This window comes from Passer domesticus, chromosome 10 (genome assembly GCF_036417665.1).
Source record: "Passer domesticus isolate bPasDom1 chromosome 10, bPasDom1.hap1, whole genome shotgun sequence".
Classification (NCBI taxonomy): domain Eukaryota; kingdom Metazoa; phylum Chordata; class Aves; order Passeriformes; family Passeridae; genus Passer; species Passer domesticus.
Window position 1 is genome coordinate 42371990 of NC_087483.1, and position 17817 is coordinate 42389806.

Here is a 17817-nt window from a genome sequence, read left to right on the forward strand (position 1 = left end):
CCATCCTGGCATGGGCCGGGAGTGGGGCTGGATCCCATCCTGGCATGGGCCGGGAATGGGGCTGGATCCATCCTGGGGTGGGCTGGGGGCTGAATCCCGTCCTGGGAATGGGGGCTGGTGGGGGCTGGGGGCTGAAATCCCATCCATCCCGGCCCTGCTGTGGCAGGGATACCTCCCACCATCCCAGGCTGCTCCAGAGATCCCAGCTGCTCTGGCAATCCCAGCCCAGCCAGGAATTCCCAATGTCCCACCCATCCCTGCCCTCTGGCAGTGGGAGCCATTCCCTGGCTCCTGTCCCTCCATCCTTGTCCCCAGTCCCTCTCAGCTCTCCTGCAGGCCCTGCCCTGGGACTGATGGTTTCATTCCAGCTGACCCGTGGGATCTCACACAGAGTTTCATTTCCTTCCCGTTCCATCCTGGGTTTTCTGTCAGGGAATATCCCTGGATTTCCAGGGTCCTGTTGGAAATGGCCGAGCTGGAGATTTTAATCAGAGCCAGCTCTAATTAGGAGCTATTGATAGACCTTAAACCCAGCTTAACTCACCAGGGAAATGCCTCATTTCACTCCCAAGGATTTTCTCCAGCAAGGGAAGAAATCCATCCTCAATCTTTTCTGGATGAGTGAGGCTGCAAGTGCCATTCCATGGATTGCTGGAGCATCCTAATTGGATTTTCTCCTGGAGATTGCAGCTGGAATTGGCTCCTGGGTGTGTTCCAGTGCTTGGGAACATCCAGGGCTGAGCAGAAACACTGGGATTTCTGGAACAGCAGCCAGGGTTAAACATGGAGCTGGAGTTCTGTGGGGATTCTCCAAAGAACAAAACACTGGGATGTGATCCCGGGTGGGGGAAAGGGCTTGGGAAGGAGCAGTGGCAATGGATGTGTGGGAAAACTCCCTTTAATTGGGAAAATCCATCCCTCAGATCCGTGTTTCAGGGCAGGAATTCTTGATTGCATTTTGAGGCGAGACCAAAATTTGCTATTCCTGAAATTCAGCCCTCAGGGGAGGGAAAACTGGTTCATTCTGGGATAGCCACACCTGACGCATTTGTTTTGCACCAGGACCTGTTGGATTTGGGGTTTTTTCCAGTGTTAAGTCGTAGTGGATTAAAAATTCCCTCCTTGGAGGGTGGGGAGGTGCTGGCCCAGCTTTCCAGGAGAGCTGAGGCTGCCCTGGATCCCTGGCAGTGCCCAAGGCCAGCTGGGACAGTGGGAGTGTCCCTGGGATGGGATTTCAGGTCCTCTCCATCCATCCCATCCTGGGATTCTCCGATCCCCTGGGTGAGTGACGGCAGTTCTGTCACTCCCTGGAGTGTCCATGAGTGCTGGGATGTTTGTCGTGGGCATGGGCACCCTGGGATTGTTGCAGGTCTCCTTTATTCCGAGGACATGTGAACATTTCCCTTCCAGAAGCACAGTCCTTGTCCTCCCTTCCACGTTTTCCACGTGGGCTGCAGCTGCCTTTGGAGCAGCCGTTTGCATGGGAGATATAATTGGAAAAGAGGAGCTGTCAGCTCCTTAATTAGTGTGGAAATCATGGAAAACAGATTTTCCTCCCTGGCAGCCTCAGAGGGGCCCCCAAGACATCCCCGGATGGAGGAGAAAACAGGTTTTATTTAAGGAAAACTGTTCCAAAGGGGATTTTTTATTTCCTTTATTCCTGGTTTCAAGGGGCTTGGAATTGCAGGAAGTGCAGGAGCAGTTTGGACAAAAGCCCAGATAAACTCAGGGTTATTTTGCAGGGATTTTTTTTTCCAAGGGTGAATTTTCAGGCTGCCTGGGAAGGGCCCTCACCTCCTTCCCATGGTATCTCCTCCCAGAGAACGTGCAGGAAATCTGGGATCCCCCTTTCCCACAGACCTCTGGAAATGGGATTTGGGGGGGGATTTGAAGGCTTTGGTGTGCATGGATTAACTTTGAAAAATCCATGGCTGTTTCCCATTTTTAAAGGATGTGCAGGTGCCCCACATTGCTGGCTTTCCCAGGAATACCCTCAGTATTGGAATGGTGCTTGGTTCAGCTGGCAGGGTCTGTCCTTGAGTGGGAGCTTTGGGAAAGCAGGCAGGATTTAAACATTCCTGGTGGATCAGTGCTGGGTGAGCTCTGCCTTTCCTTGGCAGCTCATCCCAGGACGTTCCCAGTGTGCTCCAGACCTCCCTGGAGCCAAATCCACCTGGGAATGGCTGCACCTGGAATTCCTGATTAAACAGCTCAGGGCTGGAGTCAACCCTGGGGTTGAGCTGGGTCCTTGCTGGGAATGTCAGGAATGGGAGAGTGAGATGAGCCCCTTCTCCAGCCTGTGTCATGCCCAGGGCAGCTGGAATTCCAGTCTCTGGTCTCCAGTTCATTCCTTAGTTCATCCCATCAGCTTGAAATGTGGCAAGTTCCCCTTGGAGCAGTGCCATGGCTGCTTCCAGGCCCCTTTTCCACCCTGCCTCAGGGCACTGGAATTCCAGTCTCTGGGTCTCCACTTTGCCCCTTTAATTAATTCCTATAATTTTGAACCACCTGGATGTGGAAGCTGCCCCTTAGAGCAGTGCCACAGCAGCTTCCAGGCCCCTTTTCCATCCTGCCTCAGCCCCAGAGCCACTGGAATTGCAGTCTGTGGGTCTCCACTTTGCCCCTTTAATTAATTCCTATCATTTTGAACCACCTGAATGTGGAACCTCCCCCTTGGAGCAGTGCCATGGCTGCTTCCAGGCCCCTTTTCCATCCTCCCTCAGCCCCAGAGCCACTGGAATTCCAGTCTCTGGATCTCCACTTTGCCTTCTTAATTTATTCCTATAATTTTGAACCACCTGGATGTGGAAGCTGCCTCTTGAAGAGGTGCCATGGCCGCTTCCAGGCCCCTTTTCCATCCTGCCTCAGAACCACTGGAATTCCAGTCTCTGGATGTCTACTTTGCCCCCTTAGCTCAGGATGGTGGGGATGAATTATCTGGATGTGGAACCTCCCCCTTGGAGCAGAGCCACGGCTGCTTCCAGGCCCCTTTTCCATTCACCTTTTCCATTCAGAGCCACTGGAATTGCAGTCTGTGGGTCTCCACTTTTCCCCTGAATTCATCCCCACCCCTGAAGTGGCAGCAGTGCCGTGGTGCCTTCCAAGCCCCTTTCCCACGCCAGGAGGACGCGGATCCCCTCGGGGCCGTCCCTCCCTCGTCCTGAGCCCCCTTTCCCTGTTTCCTGGTGTTTTTGGGCAGGTGCAAGAGCAAGGTGTACCCGGAGGAGCTGCCCAACACCAGCGTGGTGATCGTGTTCCACAACGAGGCGTGGAGCACGCTGCTCAGGACCATCCACAGCGTGCTGGAGCGCTCCCCGCCGCGCCTGCTGGCCGAGATCGTCCTGGTGGATGACGCCAGCGAGAGAGGTGCCACAGCTCCCGTCCCAGCCTCCGTCCCCCAGGGACTCCTGCAGCTCTGGGAGGGCTGGAGGGGTCCAGAGGGAGTGGGGAGAGGGGTGGGAAAAAATTCATGGAGTGCCAGGATGGTTTGGCTTGGAGGAGAGCTTTAAAGGGCACCTAATCCAGCCCCTCTCCATGGCAGGGACACCTGCCACCATCCCAGTTGTCCAGCCTGCCCTTGGGCACTGCCAGGGATCCAGGGCAGCCCCAGCTGCTCTGGCAATCCCAGCCCAGCCAGGAATTCCCAGTTCCCAATGTCCCACCCATCCCTGCCCTCTGGCAGTGGGAGCCATTCCCTGGCTCCTGTCCCTCCATCCTTGTCCCCAGTCCCTCTGCAGCTCTCCTGGAGCCCCTGCAGGCCCTGGATCAGGTCCAGCTCAGTTCATTTGATATTCCTAAATCCTTTCCTTCCTGTCTCTCCACCCTCCTCATTCCACGTTTCAGATCTTCCTGAATATCCCCACTAAGTCAATTCCATGGAATCCCAGAGTGCTTTGGGTTGGAAGGGACCATTTCATTCCAGCTCTGCCTTTATTGTTCCTCTTTGTGCTTCGTTTCCTGCATTCTTCACTCTTTTATTTTCTGTTTTGACCCCAGACTTTAAAAAGCAAACTCTGGCTTTGGAACTGGGGCTCCCTGGAAAAGGAATCCCATCAAGTTCCTTTAATGGAATCAATGGAATGAGAAAGAATTCTGGAGCAGCCCAGTGGCAAACTCAGCCCTGCAGCCGCTCCATCCTTCAGTTCTGCCCCACGGAGCATTAATTGAACACTAATTACTCCCTGGATTTCCCTGTTCATTAAGTGGCTTAATGGTTCCCTGTGCCAGAAGGTGGAGGAGGATTTGAGCCAAGTAATTCCCATTTTTCCTAAGAGAGTGCAAAAAGCTCCAATGGGAAAATCCATCCAAAAAAATCCCTTTTTTTTTTTTTTTAATTGAACAGCAGCAAATTGCCCAAAGTGTCTTTGTTTGGTGGTTGCTGGTTCATTCCAAGGAGCTGCTTGTGCTGTATTTAAAATTCCCGGGATATTATCCTGGAATCAGGGAATGGCTTGGCTTGGAAGGGACCTTAAAGCCCACCCCCATGAGATGCTCCAAGCAGGGAGGTCCTGTGAATAAAACCTCCCTAAAAATCCCGTTTTCCTTCTGTTCCCCCCAATCCTGGCAGAGTTCCTGAAGGCCTCCCTGGAGAACTACGTGAGGAAGCTGGAGGTGCCCGTGCGGATCCTGCGCATGGAGCAGAGGTCGGGGCTGATCCGGGCACGGCTCCGAGGGGCAGCAGCTGCCAGGGGCCAGGTGATCACATTCCTGGATGCCCACTGCGAGTGCACCCTGGGCTGGCTGGAGCCGCTGCTGGCCAGGATCAAGGAGGACAGGTGAGCAATTCCTGCCCCCAGAGGCAGGGATCTGCTCCAGGCCCTTCCCTGGCTGCTGGAAATGGGAGTGAAAAGGATTCACTGAGCTGGAATGAAGAGAACATGGAATATTTTTTGAATTCGCTGCTGTTTGTGTCAAAATCTCGTTCCTGAATAAATGTGGGAGCAGCTTTCCCAAGGTCTGGATCTCTCCCATTCAGAGGAAGATTTCTCCCTGTTTTTTACCAGGAACAACTTCTCTCCCTGACCCCCTGAACTCATGGAAATTTGAACCCTTTTTATTCCTTCTCTTGTCTTGTTTTCCCTTTTTTCACCTTTTTTCCCATCTTTTTTTTTCCTTTTCCCCTCTTTCCCTCCCCTTTTCCCTCCTTTTTACCTTCTTCCTTGCTTCCCCCCTTTTCCCCCTTCCTTCTTTCCCTCCATTTCCTTCTTCCCCGATTTTCCGCATTATTCTCCTTTTCCTTTTTCCCCTTCCTCCCTTTCCCTTCTTTCCTTCTTCCTTCCCTCCGCTCCCTTTCCCCCTTCTCCCTTCTTCTTCCTTTTTTTCCCTTTCCCCCCTTTTTTCCCTCCTTTACTCTGTTTTCCCTTTCCTCCCTTTTCTTTCCCTTTTTTCCCTCTTTCTTCTCCCTCCTTCTCTTCCTTTTCACCCTTCCCCCCTTTTCCCCTTCTCCCTCAGTTTATTGCCCCTTTGTCCCACTTTTCCTTTTCTTTCCCTTTCCCACTCTTTTACTCCCATTCCTCGCCTTTTTCCTTCTCTTTTTCCCCTCCTGTTTTTCCCCTTTTCTCCCTCATTTTATTCCCCCTTTTTCTCCTCCCTTTCCCCTCCTCTTTTCCTCCCATTCCTCACCCTTTCCCACCTTTTTCCTTCTCTTTTTCCTCCTTTCTTCCCCCTCTTCCCTCCCTCTTTTCCCTTTCTCCTTCATTTTATTCCCCACTTTTTCTCCCCCCTTTTCCATCCAATTTTCTTCCCTTTCCCATCTTTTTCCTTTTATCTTTCCCCTCCTATTTTTCCCTCTTCCCTCCCTCTTTTCCCTTTCTCCCTCATTTTATTCCCCCTTTTCTCCTCCTTTCTCCCCTCTTTTCCTCCTTTTCTTCCCCTTTTCCCCTCTTTTCCTCCCATTCCTCGCCCTTTCCCACCTTTTTCCTTCTTTTTCCTCCTTTCTTCCCCCCTTCCCTCCTGCTTTTCCCCTTCTCCCTCATTTTATCCCCCTTCCCTCCCTCCCCTGCACCTCCCACCGTGCCCAAACCCCCCCGTAACCCCCAAATTCCCATTTTTCCCCCCAGGAAAACCGTGGTGTGTCCCATCATCGACGTGATCAGCGACGACACCTTCGAGTACATGGCGGGCTCGGACATGACCTACGGGGGCTTCAACTGGAAGCTGAATTTCCGCTGGTACCCCGTGCCCCAGCGGGAGATGGAGCGCAGGAAGGGGGACAGGACCCTGCCCGTCAGGTCAGTGCCCCTCTTCTCCCAAAACCCCCCCAGATCCCAACATTCCGCTGCGGGAACGGAGGCGGAATCGCGGGGAGAGCCCAAACCCTGGCACGGCCTCGCTGCTGCTGCCTTGGGCCAACCCCATCCTCTTCCCAATGAATTCCAAAGGGTTCCAAAGATTTGGGAATTCCAAAGATTCCTGCCTGTTCAGCTCCCTCTGTTCATTTGCTGCAAGCAGATTTTTAATCCCATTTTTCTGGAATTTAAGGCAGATATTCCAAAGGATTTCTGAGCATTTTTGAGCTTCGATTCGCACTTAACCACATCCCATGCACTTCCCAACATCCAGAAATTCCAAAGATTTCTGCCTGTTGATCTCCCTCTGTTCATTTGCTCTTAATGGATTTTTATTCCTGGTTTTTTGGGATTTAAGGCAGATATTGCAAAGGATTTCTGAGCATTTTTGAGATTTGAAATCCAGTGATTTGTGCTTAACCCCATCCCGTCCTCTTCCAAATGTTCAGGAATTCCAAATATTTCTGCCTGTTCAGCTCCCTCTGTTCATTTGCTGCAAACAGATTTTTAATCCCATTTTTTTTGCAATTTAAGGCAGATATTCCAAAGGATTTCTGAGCACTTTTGAGCTTCGATTCGCACTTAACCCTATCCCATCCTCTCCCAAATGTTCAGGAATTCCAAAGATTTCTGCCTGTTTAGCTCCCTCTGTTCATTTGCTGCAAACAGATTTTTAATCCCATTTTTTTTAATTTAAGGCAGATATTCCAAAGGATTTCTGAGCATTTTTGAGCTTTGAACCCCAGTGATTTGTGCTTAACCCCATCCCATCCTCTTCCCAATACTCAGAAATTCCTGCCTGTTCAGCTCCCTTTGTTAATTTGCTGCAAACAGATTTTTAGTCCCATTTTTTCTGAATTTAAGGCAGATATTGCAAAGGATTTCTGAGCATTTTTGAGCTTTGAACCCGAGTGATTTGCACTTAAATTCCTGGTTTATTGCTTGGAAAATGGGATTGAGAACGGAGCACCCTGAGGGAAAAATGATCCAAGAGCGTGTCCTGACCTCTTCCATTTAATTGCTGGAATCACAGAGTGGAACAAAACCTCTTCCAAAATTGCAAATGGAGCTGAAAAGGGAACAAATGGAATAAATTCCTGGCCGTGGGATGTTTGCTCAGCTGCAGTGGCTGCTGGGGCTTCCTGCAAAATTCCAAAAGAGACCAAAAAATGGTTCCCGAGTGGATGGAATTGGTTTAAATCTGGGAAGGGGGAAGAACTCCAGCTGCAGGTGGAGGGAGGGGCAGCTCAGGCATCAGTCCAGGCAAGGAAGGGATGGAAGGGCAGGAAAGACCTTCCAAAATTGCTTTCAAAATTCCCATGTCTGTCCCTGATTGTCCCGGCAAGGCTGGAATCGGGGAAGGGCGGATTTGGGGTTTATTCCCAGGATTTGGGGTTTATTCCCAGGAAAAGCAAGCAGGCCCTGGCTGTCAGAGCCAAGGGAATTGTTTTCCTCCTGATCCAAAATCTCCTCTCCGGGCCAGCAGCTCTTGATTAAAACTCAGGTGTGCATGGAAATTGGGAAAATTAATTATCCTAACGAGCTGCAGGGCCTTGCTGAGCTCCAGCCATCCATCCATCCTTATTTCCTTACCTTGAAATGGAGCAGGGCTCAAAATTAATCCCAGCTCACACACTGAATGGACCCTTAAAATTGATAAAGCAAAAAAAATGGGATTTGTTGAATTCCTTTATTTTCTCCAGCAGTTTTTGGCTGGAATTTTGGGGGATTCTCTGGATAAAATGGGAGTTGGGAAGCAAGGGGGGCAGAGGGACAGATGTCACCTGTGCCACGGTTGTCACAAAGGGCTGAGAGTGAAGGGTTGTGCTTTAGGCTGGATCAAGTCCAAAATCTCAGGTTTCAGTCCAGGAATTTCAGTCTTTGGTGTCAGAGAATCCCAAAATCATGGGCATTTCCAGGCCCGGCAAAGCCCATTTTTGTGGATATTTCCATGCTTTCCCCTCAGTTTTCAGAGCTGAAGGCACTCCAGGCTGGGATTAGAAATACTAAAAATATGGATTGTGGTCCAGGAAATGTTTTGTGTAAATTAGGGATTGAGAGGGAAAATACAGGATCAAATCCTAGGAAAAAGGCAAGATCAAAAAATAAAGAAAAGGCAAGATTAAATATCAGGAGTGTGTTAGGATCATGGATTTCCTGAGCTGGAAGGGACCCACAAGAACCATCAATCCAACCCCTGGCCCTGCAAGACATCCCAAAAATCCCCCCCTATGCCTGGGAACACTTTCCAAATGCTCCTGGAACTCTGGATATTATTAATACATTACTTATTATCTTGATATTATATTAATATCTTGATTATGAATAATTACTCTTAGAGTTGATTGCAGTTAATTAACCCTGCCTGGGTGATGAGCAGCAGGGATTGATGTTGATCCTGGTGCCAGTCCTTTATTCCCAGGCACACCCCCAGTGGTCTGGTTTAGTGGGATTTTGTGCTCTGGGATTGGTGTTGATCCTAGTTCCAGTCCTTTATTCCCAGGCACACCCACTGTGGTCTGGTTTAGTGGGATTTTGTGCTGCTGGAGCCCTGCCCCGATGGGATTCCTTGGGAAAAGCAGGAGGAGGTGGTGCCATGGGGGAGCTCCAGTCTGGAATCCTTTGCCAGCCCTCTTCCTCCCCCATCATGGGATCCCGGGCTGGGCTGTGGCTTTGCTGGGATGCAGCAATCCTGGGATTGCTCCGTGTTTGCTGTGCAGGAATGGGAGTCCTGCTGCTGCTGAGAGCTGCGGGACTGGGCAGCAGGTGCTGCTTCCCAAAGAAAACAGGATCAGGTGATGATGAGAGTCAATCCCAGCAATCCCCAGGAGCTGTCAGGTGATTCCACAAGGAAAAAGATGCAGAACTGAGGAAAAAATTAGTTTTTACAGTTAAAAAATCACTTTAAGGCCTTTGATCTTCCCGATATTTTTGGGTTTTCCGAGGAAAGCCCTGCAGCTCTGGTTGTGTCCCATTACATTCACATCCCAGGGAGCAGTCCTGCCTGCTGCACTCCCCTTATCCCAGGGGCTGGGCTGGGGATCAGGGCACGAGTTACTGAATTTTGCAGGGTGAAACTCAGCACTCCCAGGGTTGTTAGGCAGGGGTTTGGGAAGTGTTTGGTTTCAGAAAGCAAAGGACATTTGGGGTCCTTAGCAAGAATCCAGGTCTGTGTCTCCAGTTCAGTTTCATCCTTCAAATTTTGCTTAAGGCTCTGTCTTGGAAAAAATGGGGAATTTTGTATCAAGCAAAGAGTGTCTCCACCCAGGGGGAGGAAGAAGGAGGAAAGAGAATGTTTGGATTGGGAAGGACCTTAAATCCCATCCCATTTCACCCAGGGACACTCCCACTGTCCCAGGTGCTCCAAGCCCCTTCAGCCTGGCCTGGGACATTCCAGGGATCCAGGGCAGCCCCAGCTGCTCTGGCAATCCCAGCCCAGGCAGGAATTCCCAATTCCCAATGTCCCACCCAGCCCTGCCCTCTGGCAGTGGGAGCCATTCCCTGGCTCCTGTCCCTCCATCCTTGTCCCCAGTCCCTCTGCAGCTCTCCTGGAGCCCCTTCAGGCCCTGCCAGGGGCTCTGAGCTCTGTCTGGAGCCTTCCCTTCTCCAGGGGAGCATTCCCAGCTCTCCCAGCCTGGCTCCAGAGGGTTCCAACCCTGCAGCAGCTCCCGAGCCTCCTCCCAAGGCTCACTCCCCCAAATCCCACAGTTTTAGGGCTGCTGGGACCTCAGCAGAGGGGCTGGGATCAGCTGAGCCCCCAGACCCCTTTGGCTGTGCTGGAACATCTCAGAGGAAAGCTGGGATTTGGGATTGAGTTGTTCCCTCCCAAATGGATCCCTGTGCTCCCAGCAGCTGGGCTGGGCTTTCCTGTGGCATTTCCATTTCCAGGGAAATCGGCCATCCCCACGCAGAGCCCTGGGACTGCCTGTGGGGAGGAGCTCTAATCCTCTGAGCTGGGATTGTCCTGCTCCTGTGATGCCCTTTTGGGCTCCCTTGGAGGCAAAGCCCAGCCATGAAACTCCTCCCAAATCCATTCCCGATTGGATCTGAGCTGCTGCTCACTCAGGAGGCCCAAATCCCACCCAATTTACCCTGACAATTCCCCTGAAATAATCCATGGGAATGGGAGCAGCCCTGGGGTCCCTGTGGCTGGGCCCAAATCCATGGATTTTGGGGAAGAGCAGGGAAATCCAGTTAAAATTGTCTTTATTGCTCCTTGGGGTGTGGCTGGGTCTGAGATCCATGGATTTTGGGGAAGAGCAGGGAAAATCCAGTTCAAATTCTCCTTTTCTAGTTGTTTTCCATAGAATTCCTGTGTAGTGAAATGTGCTGCAAATTCCAGAGTGTCCTTTAAAAGGTCTTTTTTCTTTTCTCTTTCCTTTCTCCCTTTTTTTTTTTTTCTTTTCTGTTTTCCTTTGTTTTTTCCCTGTTTGTTTCCCACCCAGGACCCCAACTATGGCTGGTGGCCTGTTTTCTATTGACAGGAACTACTTTGAAGAGATAGGAACTTACGATGCAGGAATGGATATCTGGGGTGGCGAGAATCTTGAAATGTCCTTTAGGGTAATTCCTGTTTTCCTTCCTTTTCTTTCCCCCCCCCAAAAATATCCCCCGTTTGTGCTGTCATTCCTTCAGGGAGCTCCTGCTTTAGCTGGCCTGCAAGTCATGAGTTAAATGGAATTTTTAAAATTTGGGGCAACCTCGTGGGGTGTTTTGGGATTTTTTGCTGCATGGAATATTTTAGTATTGAGGGTTTTATCCCTCCAAAATTCCATATATTTTAGGCATTCCTTCATGGAAAAAAACGAGGTGCCCAGTGGAAATTTGATATGAATTTATGTTAAAAAAAAAAATTATAAATACGTTTTAAGACATTTTGGGAATGGTGACATCATGGACTTGCACGTTCCGGCTGGAATTCTGGGTGTGTGCCAGGGAAATTCCTGTCCTGCAGAAAATGCTGGTGTTCCTGCTGGGGTAGGGGCAAACCACACCTCAGGGAAGTGCATCCAGGACTGCCCTTCGGGTAGGAAACGGGGAAGTGGAGGCTTGGTGAGGAATGGCTGGAAGGGAAGTTGGGAATGCCTTTGGACTCCCCTGAGTTTCTGGATTTAGTGATGGGAATATCCCCCAGGATCCCTCTGGTGCCCACAGCTCATCCTGGCAATGCCCATTCCCCCTTTTCCTCTCTTTTCCATTCAGCCAGGACCCTTTTCCTTGCCAGGGACCCCTCTGAAGTTTTTTAGGGAACAGACTTTCCAGGGAAGACCAGCTGGGAATTTGAAAGCTTTCCCAGGCCATTCCTCTGAACTGTAATTGTTCCCTTTGCAGGAAAAACAAAAGGTTTGGTTCCCCTCCTGAGCCTGGATGCTTCCAATGGGGAGATTCCCACTTTTTTTGCTGCTTTAACCCCTAAAATTCCTCCTGGGGTGTGCCAAGCCCCCGTGCAGGAATTATTTTCCATGTTTTTCCATGTTCGACAGGAGATCCCTGGAGCAGGGAGCGCCAGGCACTGTTAAAGCATTCCAAATGTGCCTTTCCCACCCTAAACCAGTGAGTTAATGGGGTCAGGGGTAGGAATAACTGGAGATATTGCCATGGGAAGGCCGGGGAGTCACCTGGTGCTGGTTATTGGGATTAGTTAGAGCCTCTGGAAGGAAAACCGACTGAAAATCCAGGGATATTTTGTGTGACTTTATCAGGGACATCAAAGGGTTCAAACCCCAGCTGAGGGAACAAATCCATGGGAAAATGAGGGCCAGGGGAGCTGAAGGATCAGGGAGGTTCCTCCAGCTCCAAAGCTGCCCTGTCCAGTGGGATTTGGGAATATCTCCTGGAATATCAGGGAAACTCTGGGAGCAGTTCCTGCTGTGGGATTGGAGTGAGGCACAGGGTGTTCCTGGAGCTGTTCTTACACCCAGGATTGGATCGGCAAAGGGAGGGAGGAGATTTGGGATTGGTTCAGAATAATAAAAAGCAATCCCAAAAAATAAATCCCAAAAAATAAAATAAACCCAGCCCTTTCCCTCCTTATATTGTGAATTCCTGAATCCTCAGAAATGTGGCCCAGTGCCTTTGCTTTCCCTGGATCATGTCTGTCTCATCTGCATCCAGCTCCAACATTATCCCAAGGAATAATTAGAAGGATTTCCATTTTTTTTGCTCTCAGGGGCATTTCCAGGAGGAGCATCCATGGGGTATAATTCGATTTTTTTCTGGGAAAATCCATGTTTTTTCTTTTAGCTGCTTCTTGTTGCTCATAGGTCTTTAATGACTCCTTTTAGGAATTTCTTTTAATAAGGGAAAAATAATGGTAATTCCTGGCAGGAATCTCTTACAGCTCCAAGGGTTTGCTTTAGTCAAGGAAAACCTGATTTATTCATAAACTTTATTTTTATTTATGAAATTACTGAAACTTTTAGTTTGGTGTTAAATTCTCCAAGTGGTTTTATCCCTTTTGGAGAATGCCCTGAAAACCTGATGCTCTGAAAGGATTTCCTATAGCTTTGGAAAGGGAATTTAAAATTATCTGTCCATCAAAAAAAAAAATCCTATGAGATTATTCCTTAGTATAATCCAGGCAGGGTGGGACAGGGAATGTGAGCTCTGAGCAGGGTAGGGTGGGGTTTATTTGGGATTTCTGGCACTGCTGGAAGTGCAGAAAGGACAGGGAGAAGGGGATTTCTTCAGGGGTGTGACAGTGGAGTTGTTCTGATCTCCGGATTCCCTGCTTGGCTGTTGTGGGAATTGCGACAGGAAAGGGTAAGGAGCAGGAAGGGTTAATTCCAGTCAGAATCCTGGCTCTGGAGCCAGCCTGGCAGAGCTGGGAATGCTCCCCTGGAGAAGGGAAGGCTCCAGGCAGAGCTCAGAGCCCCTGGCAGGGCCTGAAGGGGCTCCAGGAGAGCTGCAGAGGGACTGGGGACAAGGATGGAGGGACAGGAGCCAGGGAATGGCTCCCACTGCCAGAGGGCAGGCATGGATGGGACATTGGGAATTGGGAATTCCTGGCTGGGCTGGGATTGCCAGAGCAGCTGGGGCTGCCCTGGATCCCTGGAGTGTCCCAGGCCAGGCTGGAACCCCCTGGGACAGTGGGAGGTGTCCCCATATGGATTGGGATGGGATTTAATGCCCTTCCAACCCAAAGCATTCCAGAATTCCCTGAGTCCCTGGGGTCCCAACGGCGAGGGATGAATGCATTCCATAGTCTGTGAGGGGAGCAGATCCCTGAGACCCCACAATTCTCAGCCAGGATGGGAACTTTTGGGAAGCAGTCACATTCCCAGGGGGTGTGCCAGAAGGTTGATTTGTTGGGATTTTAAAACAACATTGAAAACTTCCTTTTGCTAAGAAAAGGGTGCAAGTTCCCCCACATCCCATCCCAGCTGGCACAGGGAGCAGATTGCTCCAAGGAGAGCCAAAAAGGGGCTGGAAAAGTGTCCAGGAGCAGAGGTTTTAAAAAATGGTGGTGTGGGAGGAATTCCCTGCCAGCTGGAATGGGAAACCAGCAGGGGAATGCTGGGGTTTGGGATGGAGGGTGCCTCAAACTGTGTGTCCTCCTTCCTGGCGTGTCCAGGTATTCCAGATTGCTCCAGGAGCACATCCGTGGGGAATAATGGGGATTTACTCCCTGGTGTATGTTTGGGATTTATTCCACACTCCCAGGTTGCTCTGGGAATACATCCCTGGAGTTTATTTGGGGTTTTTCCATGGAATTATTTGGGGTTATTCCATGAGCACATCCCTGGAGTTTATTTGGGGTTATTCCATGCTCCCAGGTTGCTCCATGAGCATATCCTAGATGAATATTTGGGATTTATTCCCTGGTGGATATTTGGGGTTATTCCATGGAATTATTTGGGGTTATTCCCTAGTGGATATTTGGGGTTATTCCATGGAGTTATTTGGGGTTATTCCATGCTCCCAGGTTGCTCCATGGGCATATCCCTGGTGAATATTTGGGGTTAGTCCATGGAGTTACTTGGGGTTATTCCCTGGAATTATTTGGGGTTATTCCATGCAGTTATTTGGGATTATTCCACGGAGTTATTTGGGATTATTCCACTGAGTTATTTGGGATTATTCCATGCAGTTATTTGGGGTTATTCCGTGCAGTTATTTGGGATTATTCCACGGAGTTATTTGGGGTTATTCCATGCAGTTATTTGGGGTTATTCCATGCTCCCAGGCTGCTCCATGGGCACACCCCTGGTCTGTATTTGGGATTTTTCCATGTTCCCTCTGGAATTCCTTGGCACCCCTGATCCCGAAGTTCCCCCAAGTCCCTGAGCAGATAACACAGGGATGTTTCACTGCTGATCCCACAGAGCCCATCCCTCCTCATTCTCATGGAATGCTGGAAATGGAGGGAGCCCTAATTAACTAAATCTGCCTTGGTTGCCATGGGAACTCAGGTCTGTGTCAAGGAGCTTTAATTCCAAGATTCCACCAGAGCTCCTGTTTAAAAATCCCAAAAAACTCAGGGATTTAACACCAGGAGGAGCCTGGAGGTAAAAGAATTGTAATAAAATAATTGAAATGAAAGGTTGAAAGAATTAAAATATTTGAAATAAATAACTGAAATTTAAAAGTGGAAAGAAATATTTGAAAGAAATATTTGAAATAAAAAATGGAACTAAAATAATTGCAATAGGTAATTTAAGTAATTAAGATAAATAAAATATTTAATTTGAAGAATTAAATCATTTGGATCCTTCTGGCTCCTTAGTAGGGGACTAAAGCCCAGGCCAGAGGTGGAGTCCCATCCCCAAGGATTTAAAAGCTGTGGAATGAGGACATGGATCGGTGGTGGACGAGGTTAACACTGGACTCAATGATCTTGGAATTTTTTTCCAAACTAAATAATTCCAGGATTCCCAGCCTTTCTCACTCCATAGTGATCCAGCAGCAAAATTTGTTATTTTATTTAACCCCAAAGTTCTAAATTCCAGCATTCCAGCATGTTTTAGATTATCCCGAGCACAGATTTTGGCTCCAGCACTGGAAAGGGACAATTTCCATCTGGGAAAAGTTCCCCACATTGGCTTCTTCATTTGGTATGGAATTTTTGGGATTTCACCAGCACATGGAGAACACACCTTGAATTCCTGGGTTTCACCTCGGAGGGTCTGGGATGTGCTGCCTTGTGTCCCTGAGTGTGGCAATATCCTGGGAATGCTGGGGCTTTCCTCGGGGTGGCCATGGATGGGATTCTGCTTGGAAAAAATTCTGCAAATATACCTATAGATATATATATAGAGATATATATAGATATAGAGATATATAATGTAAATATATAAAATTAGAAATATATATATTCTATGTTTATATTTACATATATAATATGTTTAAATAAGTGTATATCAAAAGATAGGAAAAAATTATATGTGTATATTTGAGTGTGTGGGTAGAAGTTGTGCTCTGTTCCTTTGAATATTATGGAATCCTGGAAGATCCATGCCCTCCATGAATCCATTAGGGAATGACACCTTTCCCAGCAGGATGGGGCTGTTTGTGCTCCAGGGACACGAATCCAAGTGAGCCATTCCCAGCACTTCCACTCTGGGAGCTCTGGGGAAGAGCAGGAAAATTCAGTCAGAATTGTCTTTATTGCTCCCTGGAGTGTGGCTGGGCCTGAGCTCCATGGATTTTGGGGAAGAGCAGGAAAATCCAATCAAAATTCTCCTTTCATAGCTCCTGTTTGTTTCCCACAGAATTCCCATGTGGTGAAATGTGCTGTAAATTCCACAGTGACCTTTAAAAAGCCTTTTTTTTTTCCCCATTCAACTCCTCCCAAGCATTCCCAGCTGGATTTGAGCTGCTGCTCACTCAGGAAACCCAAATCCCACCCAATTTACCCTGACAATTCCCCTGAAATAATCCACGGGAATGGGAGCAACCCTGGAGCCTGAGCTCCATGGATTTTGGGGAAGAGCAGGAAAATTCAGTCAGAATTGGCTTTATTGCTCCCTGGAGTGTGGCTGGGTCCAAAGCCCATGGATTTTGGGGAAGAGCAGGGAAATCCAGTTAAAATCGTCTTTATTGATCCCTGGAGTGTGGCTGGGTCTGAGCTCCATGGATTTTGGGGAAGAGCAGGGAAATCCAGTTAAAATTGTCATTATTGATCCCTGGAGTGTGGCTGGACCCGAGCCCTGGGCATTTTGGGGAAGAACAGGAAAATCCAATCAAAACTCTCTTTTCATAGCTCCTGTTTGTTTCCCACAGAATTCCCATGTGGTGAAATGTGCTGTAAATTCCACTGCGTCCTTTAAAAAGCTGTTGTTTTTTATTCCCAAGCATTCCCAGCTGGATTTGAGCTGCGGCTCCCTCAGGAGGCCCAAATCCCACCCAGCTTTCCCTGACATTTGTTGCCAGGCGGGGCCAAATCCGTGAATTTTCCCTTGACGCCCCTGCTGGGATGGGCGCTGGGGACACGGACGGGGACACGGCTCCCCGCACGGCCCTGCCGTGTTTGGGGCTGGCTCCTGCACGCTGCCCGCGCTCCCGTTGCAGGTCTGGCAGTGTGGAGGCTCCCTGGAGATCGTCACCTGCTCCCACGTGGGACACGTCTTCCGCAAGGCCACCCCCTACACCTTCCCGGGGGGCACGGGCCACGTCATCAACAAGAACAACCGCCGGCTGGCCGAGGTCTGGATGGACGAGTTCAAGGATTTCTTCTACATCATCTCCCCGGGTACGGCCGCCTCTGGGATCCACACGTGCTCCGGAGCTCCCTGGAAAGGGGAGCTGGGAGTGGGAGGTGGCGTGGAGTTGTTTGGGTTGGAGAAGCTCTCGGAGATCTTTGAGTCCAACATTCCCAGCACTGCCACGTCCCCAGTGCCACATCCACTCTGAAATCCCTGCGGGGATGGGCACTCCACCTGAGCACCTTTTCCTGGAGGAATTTCCCCAAAATCCCCCCTGAGCTGCCCTGGGCCAGCCTGAGGCCGTTCCCTCTGCTCCTGTCCCTGTTCCCTGGGAGCCAACCTGCTTTTTATATTTATTGTTTTTCCCTTCTGGAACGAGCCCAGACCAGCTGGAATTTAGTGCTCCCAGAAGTGCCCTCTCCTCTTCCCAGGGTTTGATACAAAATGCCAACAGAGAGCCCTTGGTGAAAATTGGATTGCTGGGAAAGGGTGGAATTAGGTCACTGCCAGTGACAAGGGTTTGTAATCCAAAGTTTCAGCCATGTGGAAGAATTTGGGAATAGGTGGTCTTTGTATTCCCTGATCTCTTCCCATGTTATTTATCAATACCTGTATTAATTAATAGATAAAATATAATGAGGTTGCTCCTCAGCATTGAGAAGCAAATGGAGGAGAAAGATAAATAAACTGAAGATTTTCATGGAAATTCTCCATAAAAAGAAGTAGGAAATAATAGATTTTTTTTTAAAATAGGGCGTTCCTAAATATAAAAAGCATTCCTAAGTATTTTTAATTGCTTTTTGATCATTTCCCCTTCCTATTAATGAGGAAAATGGAGATCTCTGGATAATTCTGTGGGAGAACAAAGGAATTTGCCTGTTGGTAAT

General features: G+C 49.2%; 1 protein-coding gene across 2 annotated transcripts in view; it reads left to right on the forward strand.

Annotated features, from left to right (window-relative positions):
- The window catches only part of GALNT13 (polypeptide N-acetylgalactosaminyltransferase 13), a 308398-nt gene that overhangs the window by 11216 nt on the left and 279365 nt on the right, over positions 1-17817 (forward strand). For both annotated transcript variants that reach the window (XM_064435361.1, XM_064435360.1), the window contains exons 5-9: positions 3200-3366; positions 4568-4775; positions 6060-6230; positions 10733-10850; positions 16797-16977. In XM_064435361.1, the coding sequence (XP_064291431.1) occupies positions 3200-3366; positions 4568-4775; positions 6060-6230; positions 10733-10850; positions 16797-16977 (845 nt within the window). The remainder of the gene's footprint in view (positions 1-3199; positions 3367-4567; positions 4776-6059; positions 6231-10732; positions 10851-16796; positions 16978-17817) is intronic.